This window comes from Rhinopithecus roxellana, chromosome 19 (assembly GCF_007565055.1).
Source record: "Rhinopithecus roxellana isolate Shanxi Qingling chromosome 19, ASM756505v1, whole genome shotgun sequence".
NCBI classification, from domain to species: domain Eukaryota; kingdom Metazoa; phylum Chordata; class Mammalia; order Primates; family Cercopithecidae; genus Rhinopithecus; species Rhinopithecus roxellana.
In genome coordinates this window covers 48,984,174-48,996,242 of record NC_044567.1, presented here as the reverse complement: position 1 = coordinate 48,996,242, position 12,069 = coordinate 48,984,174, and the positions used below count along the sequence as shown (strand labels likewise).

Here is a 12,069-nt window from a genome sequence, read left to right as displayed (position 1 = left end):
TCTTATATAATAAAATGGTTGTTAAAAATAGGGGAAATCAAGTATGAAATAACACCCTGTGTCAGACATACTGTAGGGTGGCCCCCATGAGCCCCACTTCCTGGCATTCATGTCCCTCTGTAATCCCCTCCCCCTGAGTGTGGGTGGTACCGTGACTTGCTTCTAATCAATAGAAGGCAAAGGCAATGGGATGTACATGATTACGTGTTTATGTGGTTATGTTATGTAAGATTTTGTGTCATCTGGCTAGGAGACCCTCCCCCTTGTTGGCTTTGAGGAAGCAAGCAGCTGTGTTGCAAAGGCCTGTGGAGTAAGGAACTGAGGGTGGTCTCCAGCCAACAACCAGAAAGAAACTGAGGCCCTCAGTCCGGCAACTCACAAGGAACTGAAGGCTGCCAACAACCATGTGAGTTTGGAGGCAGATCCTTTCCCATTCAAGCCTCTGATGACCCTGTGTCCCCAGATGACATGTTGAGTGCACCTTGTAAAACTCCGATGTAGGAGCCTCAGCTAAGCTATGCCCTGACTCCTGACTCACAGAAAGTGTGAAATAATATATATGTGTTATTTTAAACCATTAAATTTGTGGCAATATTCTTACATAGCGATTGATAAGTAGCAAATTGTGTTTAGAGATCCTCTGAGACTGTCCTCAGGTTCAGTGATTCACTAGAAGGACTCACAGAATTCAGCAAAGCTGTTGTACTCATGGTTACAGTTTATTACAGTGAAAGGCTACAGATTAAAATCAGCAATGAACAAAGGCACAGGAGGCAAGGTCCAAGAGAACTTCCAATTATCCTCTCCTGGCAGAGTCTTCAGGATAATGCTTAATTCTCCCAGCAATGATGTGTGGCCACAATGATGTGTGCACAGAGTATTACCAACCAGGGTAGCTCACCCATGCCTTGGTGTCTAGGGCTTTTACTGGGGATTGGTCACATAGGCTTGCTTCACTGCTCACATGGCTGACTTAGTCTCCTCAGCTTGACCCTGTGAGGTCAAGCTAATACTGCATGGCCCAAGGTCCACAGGTAAACAAAAACACTCATATCAGGCAGGATATTCTAATGGCTTAGAGGTTATCTCCCAGGAGCCAGGCAGGGGCCTGTCCTTTATTTGGAATGTCCAGTGTTCAAACATCCCAAGTTCATCCTGTATCACACAAAAGGATTAACTTCAAAAGTGGTATTCTTGGCCAGATGGTGTGGCTCACATCTGTAATTCAGCACCTTGGGAGGCTGAGGTGGGAGGACTGCTTAAGGCCAGGAATTCGACACCAGCCTGGGCAACCTAGTAAGATCCAATCTCTATTGTAATTTTTCTTAAAAGTGGTATTCTTAAGTTACTACCCTGATTGATGACAGGGAGAGAGACCAGGAAACCACTGTGTTGTAATCCCTGAGGAAACCTTATACCTTTACTTGCTTTATTATCAGGTAATTTCCAGGATGTAAGCCATACAGCCAGAAGGCAGGGTGCAGAGGAGAGGAGGCAGAGATGGTACACTCATACAGAAGCTCCTCCTGACTGTCCACTGAATAGAAGGCAAGCTTGCCCTCCTCAAGGTTCAGCCAGATGCCCACCACCCCAGGTCTGTCTGAGCCAAGGACAGTTTCCTTGACCATGTGCCATGCAGAGAGCTGGTTAGTCCCCTTCCATTCCACACAACAAGAGTCCATAGTCCTTCCCAGGACCTGATCACGGCTCATCTCCCAGGAAGCCACCCCAACTGCCCAGTGGCTGCAATTCCTAGTGTCCACTTCCCAGTAATGCTTTCCAGAAAAGAGGGCCTGGGAACACAAGACCTGGCTGGTAGAAAACCTCTCACAGCTCCAGCGATAGGGCTGTGGGCGGTGAGACACAGTCACTGTACGGGAATCCGTGGACACCTCCAGGCTGCAGGAAAGGCTCTTCAAGTTAAAGGTTGGATGGATGGCCCCTTTGAAAAAAAAAAAGAACACCAAGAACATGGCCAGTCATCTTTTGACCATCCATGCTAAGAAGTCTTCGAATAGCAAAAAGCAACTTTGTATCTTTTGGTGTGATGTTTCACTCACACTGGCATTAAAATTGGTACATCACCCAACAGGAAGAAATGATAAATGTTTCAGATGATAGATATGCTAACTACCCTGATCTGATCACTATGCATCATATGTATTGAAACATCACTATGTATCCCATAAATATGTACAATTATTACATTTATTTATTTAAAAAATTTATTTAGAAAAGAAGCAGGATTTTGCCATGTTTCCCAGGCTGGTGTTGAACTCCTGAGCTCCAGCAATCCTGCCATCTCAGCCTCCCAAAGTGCTGCGATTACAGGCATGAGCCACTCTACCCAGACTATACAATTATTATATGTCAATTTTAAAAATCAGGCCAGCCTGGCGCAGTGGCTCATGCCTGTAATCCCAGCACTTTGGGAGGCCGAGGCGGGCAGATCACAAGGTCAGGAGATCAAGACCATCCTGGCTAACACAGTGAAACCCCATCTCTACTTAAAAAAAATACAAAAATTAGCTGGGCGTGGTGGCGGGCGCCTGTAGTCCCAGCTACTAGGGAGGCTGAGGCAGGAGAATGGCGTGAATCCAGAAGGCGGGGCCTGCAGTGAGCCGAGATCGCGCCACTGCACTCCAGCCTGGGCAACAGAGCAAGACTCCGTCTCTTAAAAAAAATAAAAGTTAAAAATAAAAATAAATAAATAAGTAAATAAATAAAAATCAGGCCAGCTCCCTCAGCCCGGTGCACTGGCTTACTCCTGTAATCCCAGCACTTTGGGAGGCCAAGGCGGGTGGAACACTTGAGGCCAGGAGTTCAAGACCAGCCTGGCCATCATGGCCAAATCCTGTCTCTATTAAACATACCAAAATGTCTCTATTAAACATACCAAAGTAGGCCAGGCGCGGTGGCTCATACCTGTAATCCCAGCACTTTGGGAGGCCAAGGCGGGCAGATCACAAGGTCAGGAGATCAAGACCATCCTGACTAACACGGTGAAATCCTGTCTCTACTAAAAACACAAAAAATTAGCCAGGCATGGTGGTAGGCTCCTGTAGCAGAGCTTGCAGTGAGCCGAGATCACACCACTGCACTCCAGCCTGGGCGACAGAGCGAGACTCCGTCTCAAAAAAAAAAAAAAAAAATTAGCTGCCATCTCAGCCTCCCAAAGTGCTGCGATTACAGGCATGAGCCACTCTACCCAGACTATACAATTATTATATGTCAATTTTAAAAATCAGGCCATGGTAGCTCATGCCTGTAATCCCAGCTACTCGGGAGGCTGAGGCAGGAGAATTGCTTGAGCCTGGGAGGCAGAGGTTGCAGTGAGCCAAGATGTGCCACTGCACTCCAGCCTGGGAAACAGAGAAGATTCTGTCTCAAAAACAAAACAAAACAAAACAAAACAAACAAACAAACAAACAAACGGTGGCCCACGCCTGTTATCCCAGCACTTTGGGAGGCTGAGGCGGGCAGATCACAAGGTCAGGAGTTTGAGACCAGCCATAGCTAACCTGGTGAAACCCCGTTTCTACTAAAAATACAAAAAATTAGCCAGGCGTGGTAGCACATGCCTGTAATCCCAGCTACTCGGGAGGCTGAGGCAGGGGAATCATTTGAACCCAGGAGCCAGAGGTTGCAGTGAGCCGAGATCGTGCCATTGCACTCCAGCTTGGGCAACAAGAGTGAAACTCCTTCTCAAAAAAAAAAAAATCAAGCCAGGCACAGTGGCTCATGCCTGTAATCCCAGCACTTTGAGAGGCTGAGGTGGGAGGATCACTTGAGGCGAGGAGTTCCAGACCAGCCTGGGCAACATAGAGAGACCCTGTCTCTACAAAAATAAACAAGCAAACAACCAAAAATTGGTATATCGACTTGCAATTTTCTATATATACGTCTGATATTATTATATCAACAATACCCCTTTCCAATATTAATTTTTACTAACCCACTAGTCATCTTTTAGGAAGCCCTCTTGGCATCCCACCCAGCAAAGTCATCTCTTGCTTTTCTCAACACCTCTGGTGCTTTATGTGTTCTCTCATGATATTTACCAGCTTCTATCTACCTACCTACCTACCTACCTACCTATATATATATATTTTTTGAGACGGAGTTTCGCTCTTGTTGCCCAGGCTGGAGTGCAATGGCACGATCTCAGCTCACCACAACCTCTGCCTCCCAGGTTCAAGCAATTCTCCTGCCTCAGCCTCCTGAGAAGCTGTGATTACAGACATGCACCACCATGCCCAGCTAATTTTGTATTTTTAGTAGAGACGGGGTTTCTCCATGTTGGCCAGGCTAGTCTCAAACTCCTGACCTCAAGTGATCCACCTGCCTCAGCCTCCTAAAGTGCTGGGATTATAGGCATGAGCCACCGTGCCTGGCCCATCTTCTATCTATCTAGCTGTTTATACCTTCCCAGTTAAACTGAAACTTCCTGATTAAGGGCCATATCTTATTCACTTTGTATATTTCATACAGTTTCCTATGGGGTGAATAAATTACTAACTCTTATAAAACATGACTACTCCAGGTGTTTTACTCATACTCACTCACTTAACCCTCACAGCAATCCCACAAGAGAAGTACTATATTATCTCCGTTTTACAGATGAGAAAACCCAGGCTCTAGGAGCTTAAGTGACTTGTTCAAGATCACACAGCTAGTTAGTGGAGCTGCTGGGAGTCAAACCCAAGCAGTCTGGCTCCGGGATCCATGCTCTTAAGGACTACCCCAGACCGAGATGGCAGAAATATCTCAGTAGGTTTAGGAAAAGGCAGTTGGTTGTAGTTGGTGGCCACAGCACAGATGCAGAAATACCTCAGCAGGTTTGGGTATTTGGCTGTAGTTGGTGGCCACAGCAGACAGGCTCAAAGGTTGGCTGGACTCTTGAGTGCTCTCGGGTCTAGAGTCTCAACCTGCTTTGCCTTTGCAATCAGCTCCCCCCGGGGAGGGACCTGGTATAGGGAACACACCCATGTGCAGTAAGCCAAGGAGTGGCCCTAGCAGTAGGAAGATGGACATACGATGTTCTCGAAGCTCTGCTCCACAGCAAGCCAAACCCAGGTTTAAAGTGGACCACATACTTACACTGAGCAAACTGAGAAGCTCTCTTGGGTGCAGGGTGGCTCTGGTCAGGCAATGGGCATGAGGAGGAAGATGGGGCTTCTGGGAGTTCTCCTAAATAACAAAAAAATTAAGAGAGGAAAGTCCCATCAGAAAAAGGCAAACTGACGGTATCCAAACATCATGATCAAGGCACATGGCTTGTCTTCTTATCATCTGCACATTTTTGTGTCAGGACTAGATCAGGCAGAGGCAGTGCCTGCAGCCCAGGTATGTGCACCTCCATGTTCTCACTGTGGACTTTTCACTCTTTCTTCACTAAGCTCTCAGCTCCTTGCTGGGAAAGATCTCGTCCATCTATGTGTTCTAAGCACCAAGCCCGATACCAGCCCCATAGATAGAAGGTGTTTTATGTACACTCATAAAATAAAATTAACTAGTACAGTTCCAGGGGATTGCCGCACCCTAACACCTAGAATATCCAGGACCCCCAAGTCAATGCTTTAAACAGGTGTTAAACTGGGTAACATGAGTTGGTGTGAGACTCATCACCACTGCTGATACCTCCTAATTCCCTCTCAATGTGCTAAAGTTTAATTATTAACTTAAAGCAGTCATGTGTGCTAGAGTGCAATGACCACGTCAGGCAGATGATAAGCAAGGGAAGTCCTAGAGTGCAGACTTTGAAAGCAAAATCTTGTCCTATTTGTATCCTGAAGTGACAGCAGCTGAAGTGAATCTAAGACTCTGCCTGAGAAGAGACAAAAGACCTTGTCTAGGGTGTGCTTGTGATAACTTAGGTCATGAGAGCAAGAGAGCTGCCTGTCAAGAGGTCATCCTCAAAGTTCAGGTGGGAACTGAAGCAATCCATGTGTCCATAGAAAGAGAAATGGATAAAGAAATGTGATGTATACATACAATGGAATATTATTTAACCTTAAAAAGTAACAAATTATGGCCAGGCGTGGTGGCTCACACCTGTAATCCCAGCACTTTGGGAGGCCAAGGCGGGCAGATCACAAGGTCAGGAGTTCAAGACCAGCCTGGCCAATATGGTGAAACCCCATCTCTACTAAAAATACAAAAATTAGCCAGGTGTGGTGGCACGCGGCTGTAGTTCCAGCTGCTTGGGAAGCTGAGGCAGGAGAATCTCTTGAACCTGGGAGGCAGAGGTTGCAGTGAGCTGAGATCATGACACTGACTCCAGCCTGGGCAACAAAGCGAGACTCCATCTCAAAAAAAAGGTAATGAATTCTGGCTGGACGTGGTGGCTCACTCCTGTAATCCCAGCACTTTGGGAGGCTGAGATGGGCAGATCACCTGAGGTCAGGAGTTCGAGACCTCCCTGGCCAACATGGCAAAACCCTGTCACTACTAAAAATACACACACACACACAATTAGTCAGGGGTGGTAGCACATGCCTGTAATCCCAGCTACTACTCAGGAGGCAGAGGTGGGAGAATCGTTTGAATCCAGGAGGCAGAGGTTGCAGTGAGTCGAGATCGTGCCACTGCACTCCAGCCTGGATGATAGAGCAAGACTCCATCTCAAACAACAACAAAAAGTAACAAATTCTGATATATGCTACAACATAGGTGAGCTTGGGGAATATTACACTAAGTGAAATAAACCTCTCACACACAAATATTGTATGATTCCACTCACATGAGGTATCTAGAATAGTCAAATTCATAGACAGAAAGTGGAATAGTGGTTGCTGGGTGTGAGGGGGTTGAGGGAATGTGGAATTGTTGCTTAATGGATATAGAGTTTCAATTCTGCAACATGAAGCAAGGCATGGTGGCCCATGCTTATAGTCCCAGCTAGTTAGGAGGCTGAGGCAGAAGGATCACTTGAGGCCAGGAGTTCCAGACCAGCCTGGGCAACATAATGAGACCCTGTCTCTACAAAACAATTCTTTTTTTTTTTTTTTTTTGAGATGGAGCACTCTGTCATCCAGGCTGGAGTGCAGTGGCGCCATCTCAGCTCACTGCAAGCTCCACCTCCCGGGTTCACGCCATTCTCCTGCCTCAGTCGCCCGAGTAGCTGGGACTATGGACGGCTGCCACCACGCCCAGCTAATTGTTTGTATTTTTAGTAGAGACAGGGTTTCACCATGTTAGCCAGGATGGTCTCGATCTCCTGATCTTGTGATCTGCCCACCTCGGCCTCCCAAAGTGCTGGGATTACAAGCCAAACAATTCTTTTTTTTTTTTTTTGAGATGGAGTCTCGCTCTGTCACCCAGGCTGGAATGCAGTGGCCGGATCTCAGCTCACTGCAAGCTCCGCCTCCCGAGTTCACGCCATTCTCCTGCCTCAGCCTCCCGAGTAGCTGGGACTACAGGCGCCCGCCACCTCGCCCGGCTAGTTTTTTGTATGTTTTAGTAGAGACGGGGTTTCACCGTGTTAGCCAGGATGGTCTCGATCTCCTGACCTCGTGATCCGCCCATCTCGGCTTCCCAAAGTGCTGGGATTACAGGCTTGAGCCACCGTGCCCGGCCAAAACAATTCTTTAAATAGCTGAACATGGTGATGTGAGCCTACAGTCCTGGCTACTGGGGAGGCTGAAGCAGGAGGACTGAGTTTACAGTGAGCCATGGTTGTGCCACTGTACTCTAGCCTGGGCAACAAAGTAAGACCTATCCCTAAAATTAAAATTAAAGTTACAGGCCAGGCATAGTGGCTCACACCTGTAATCCCAGCACTTTGGGTGGCCAAGACAGGTGCATCACCTGAGCCCAGGAGTTCAAGACCAGCCTGGCCAACATGGCGAAACCCTGTCTCCACTAAAAATACAAAAACAAATTAGTCAGGTGTGGTGGTGGATGCCTGTAATGCCAGCTACTCGGGAGGCTGAGGCAGGAGAATCGTTTGAACCCAGGAGGTGGAGGTTGCAGTGAGCCAAGATCGTGCCATTGCATTCCAGTGTGGGCAACAAGAGTGAAACTCCATATCAAAAAAAAAAAAAAAAAAAAAAAAAATTAAAGTTACAAAAAAGAAAATGATCTGGAGATTGGTTATATGATAACGTAAGCACACTTAACAGTACTGAGCTCTGAGCTGCCTACTTTTTTGTTCTTGTTGCCAAGGCTAGAGTGCAGTGGCCCGATTTCAGCTCACTGTAACTTCTGCCTCCCAGGCTCAAGTGATATTCCCACTTCAGCCTCCCAAGTAGCTGGGATTACAGGCGTGCACCACCACAGCAAGCTAGTTTTTATATTTTCGGTAGAGAAGTGGGTCTCACAGTTACCCAGGCTGCTCTTGAACTCCTGGACTCAGGTGATCCGCCCACCTCAACCTCCCAAAGTGCTGTGATTACAGGCGTGAGCCACTGCACCTGACTAAGCTGTCTACTTGAAAATAGTTAAGATAGTAAATTTCATGTTATATGTATTTTCACCAAATTTAGAAAAACACAAAATTCAGATGAATATCACTGTTCTCCTATTTAGCTGATAGGATTGTTAATTAGTGTTTTAAAAATGTTTGACTGGGCACCGTGGCTCACGCCTGTAATCCCAACAACTTTGGGAAGTTGAGTCAGGAGGATCACTTGAACCCAAGGTTGGGAGACCAGCCTGGGCAACATGGCAAAACCCCATCTCTACAAAAAGTACAAAAAAATTAGCTGAGTGTGGTGGCACACGCCTGTATTCCCAGCTACTTGGGAGTCTTTGGCGGGAAGATCACCTGAGCCTGGGAGATTGAGGCTACAGTGACTGCGCCACTGCACTCCAGCCTGGGTAACAGAGAACCTGTCTCAAAATAAAAAAATTAATTAAGTAATTAATTCAGCAGAATGCAGATTATAAACAAAAGAAAAAGAAAGGAAAAAAATTTTATAAATGTTTGCAAGACCTACTGAAGTTATTTACTTTTTTTTTAAATTAACACTCCCTAATACTTTTATCTCTATTGATGAGAGAAATAATCTACACTTAACCATGGAAAGTGATAATTTTTTCCAAAGAATCACAGTTATCCAGTTAAGACCAACATTTTAAGCAGAGCAACATCCTTAAACATGAAAATGCTATGAGATATGTCTATAAAGTGACACTACACAAATCTTATTTAAAATTCGCTAGGGGCTCAGTGTAGTGGTTCATGCCTGTAATCCCAGCGCTTTGGGAGCCAAAGCACAAGGATTGCTGGAGGCTAGGAGATCAACACCAGCCTGGGCAATAAAGTGAGATCCCTGTCTCTATTTAAAAAATAAATAAGGCCAGGCGCAGTGGCTCACGCCTGTAATCCCAGCACTTTGGGAGGTTGAGGCAGGCAGGTCACCTGAGGTCAGGAGTTTAAGACCAGCCCAGCCAACATGGCAAAACCCTGTCTCTACTAAAAATACAAAAATTAACCAGATGTGGTGGCGGCAGCCTGTAATCCCAGCTGCTCAGGAGGCTGAGGTAGGAGAATCGCTTGAACCCGGGAGGCAGAGGCTGTGGTGAGCCGAGATCGTGCCACTGCACTCCAGCCTGGGCGACAGAGCGAGACTCTGTCTCAAAAACAATAATAATAATAATAATAAACAAATAAAACAAAATGCACTAGGATACATGCTGAGATATACTTGAAATGAGTCAAAGGTTTAAATGTAAAACATGAAACCAAAGATTTAAATGTAAACTGTAAAAGTAAAAACACACACATATACCTGAGAACATTCCTTTCTAAACTTCAGGGGGTTGAGTTTTCTAACTAAAACTTAAAATCTACAATGCCTAAAAGAAAAAACGAATAAAATTTACTACATGAAAATAGAAGCAAGACCTCTTCTCCACAAAAAAATAAACAAAAAATTAACTGAGCGTGGTAGCACCACCTGCAGTCCCACCTACTCAAGGGGCTAAGGTGAACTAATTGCTTGAGCCCAGGAGTTCCAGGCCAGCCTAGGCAACATAGCAAAACCCTGTCTCCCCCCAAAACACAAGAATTAGCCGGGCGCGCTGACACGCGCCTGCAGTCCCAGCTACTCAGGAGGCTAAGGAGGGAGGATCACTTGAGCCTGGGAGGTCAAGGCTGGGGTGAGCCATGATCATACCACTGCACTCCAGCCTGGGCAACAAAGTAAAACCTTGTCTCAAAAAAATAAAAAAGAAATATTTAGAGCCCAGGAATTACCACAGCACTCTAGTCAACCAGTCTAGGCAACAGAACAAGACCCTGTCTCCTGTCTCTAAAAAGAAAAAAATTGAGGCCAGGCATGGTGGTTCACACCTGTAATCCCAGCACTTTGGCAGGCAGAGATAGAAGGATTGCTTGAGCCTAGGAGTTTGAGACCAGCCTGGGCAAAACAGTGAGATTTCATCTCTATAAAAAATTACGTAAAGGCCAGGCGCGGTGGCTCATTCCTGTGTAATCCCAACACGTTGGGAGGCCAAGGCAGGTGGATCACCTGAGGTCAGGAGTTTGAGACCAGCCTGACCAACATGGAGAAACCCTGTCTCTACTAAAAATACAAAAATTAGCCAGGTGTGGTGGCACAGGCCTGTAATCTCAGCTACTTGGGAGACTAAGGCAGGAGAATTGCTTGAACCCGGGAGACAGATGTTGCAGTGAGCCAGATCGCACCTTTGCACTCTAGCCTGGGCAACAAGAGCGAAACTCCTTAAAAAAAAAAAAAATTATGTAAATTTAAAAATGTCTATATGGCATTATAAAACCTGTAAAAGATACATAAAAAGACAAATGACGTATTACGGAACAAAATTTGCAATTCATATAACAGACAAAAGGTTAATCTCTTTAATTTACAAAGAGCTCCTAAATGTCAATTTTTAGAAGACCAGTAACACAAGATATGAAAGACAATTCATGGAGAAACACAAATTAAAAGTGTAGTATAGGCCAGGCGCAGTGGCTCATGCCTGTAATCCCAGCACTTTGGGAGACTGAGGCAAGCAGATCACCTGAGGTCAGGAGTTCAAGACCAGCCTGACCAACATGGCAAAACCCCGTCTCTACTAAAAGTACAAAAATTAGTCAGGCCTGGTGGTAGTGCCTGTAATCTCAGCTACTCAGGAGGCTGAGGCAGGAGAATCACTTGAACCTGGGAGATAGAGGTCGCAGTGTGCCGAGATTGCCCCACTGCACTCCAACCTGGACAACAAGAACAAGATTCAGTCTCAAAAAAAACAAAAAACAAAAAAAACAAAAACGTGCAGTATACTCTCACGTCAATATATTTTCTTGAGTCAGAGTTTCATCCTTTTGTTTTTTTTTTTTTTTTTTTTTTGAGACGGAGTCTAGCTCTGTCGCCCAGGCTGGAGTGCAGTGGCACGATCTCCACTCACTGCAAGCTCCGCCTCCCGGGTTTACGCCATTCTCCTGCCTCAGCCTCCCTAGTAGCTGGGACTACAGGCGCCCGCCATCTCGCCCGGCTAGTTTTTTGTATTTTTTAGTAGAGACGGGGTTTCACCGTGTAGACCAGGATGGTCGCAATCTCCTGACCTCGTGATCCACCCGTCTCGGCCTCCCAAAGTGCTGGGATTACAGGCTTGAGCCACCGCGCCCGGCCCAGAGTTTCATTCTTATTGCCCAGGCTGGAGGACAATGGCACAGTCTTGGCTCACTACAACCTCTGCCTGCCGGGTTCAAGCGATTCTCCTGCCTCAACCTCCCAAGTATGTGGGATTATAGGCACCCACCACCAAGACTGGCTAATTTCACATAAATATTTTGACCCATGAGACTGGTTTTAAAAAAAAAGGCAAATGTCTGCCAACACACTCAGTTGGCAGGTTGGGGATACACACTTTTTCTGTGGGAGTGAAGACTGGTATAACCCAACAGGAGGGTGATTTGGCAATGCATATCAAAATGACAAATGAATTCACCCTATGACCCAGCTACCTTCACTACAATTTGAGCTACAATTATATCTGCACCCATATGAAACAATGTACATGCAGTTGTTGATTTCAGCATTATTTGTCACTGTAAACAATTGGAAATGATCATGCATTCACCTGTAGAGGACTGAGTAAATA

General features: G+C 46.0%; 1 protein-coding gene across 3 annotated transcripts in view; it reads right to left on the bottom strand.

Annotated features, from left to right (window-relative positions):
- Positions 1–698: 698 nt before the first annotated feature.
- RNF135 (ring finger protein 135) overlaps positions 699–12,069 on the bottom strand; it is a 31,519-nt gene continuing 20,148 nt past the window's right edge. For all 3 annotated transcript variants that reach the window (XM_030923893.1, XM_030923896.1, XM_030923895.1), the window contains 2 exons: positions 5,101–5,190; positions 699–1,942 (listed from right to left, as the gene is read on the bottom strand). In XM_030923893.1, coding sequence (XP_030779753.1) covers positions 1,413–1,942; positions 5,101–5,190 — 620 coding nt within the window. In that variant the 3' untranslated portion in view covers positions 699–1,412. The remainder of the gene's footprint in view (positions 1,943–5,100; positions 5,191–12,069) is intronic.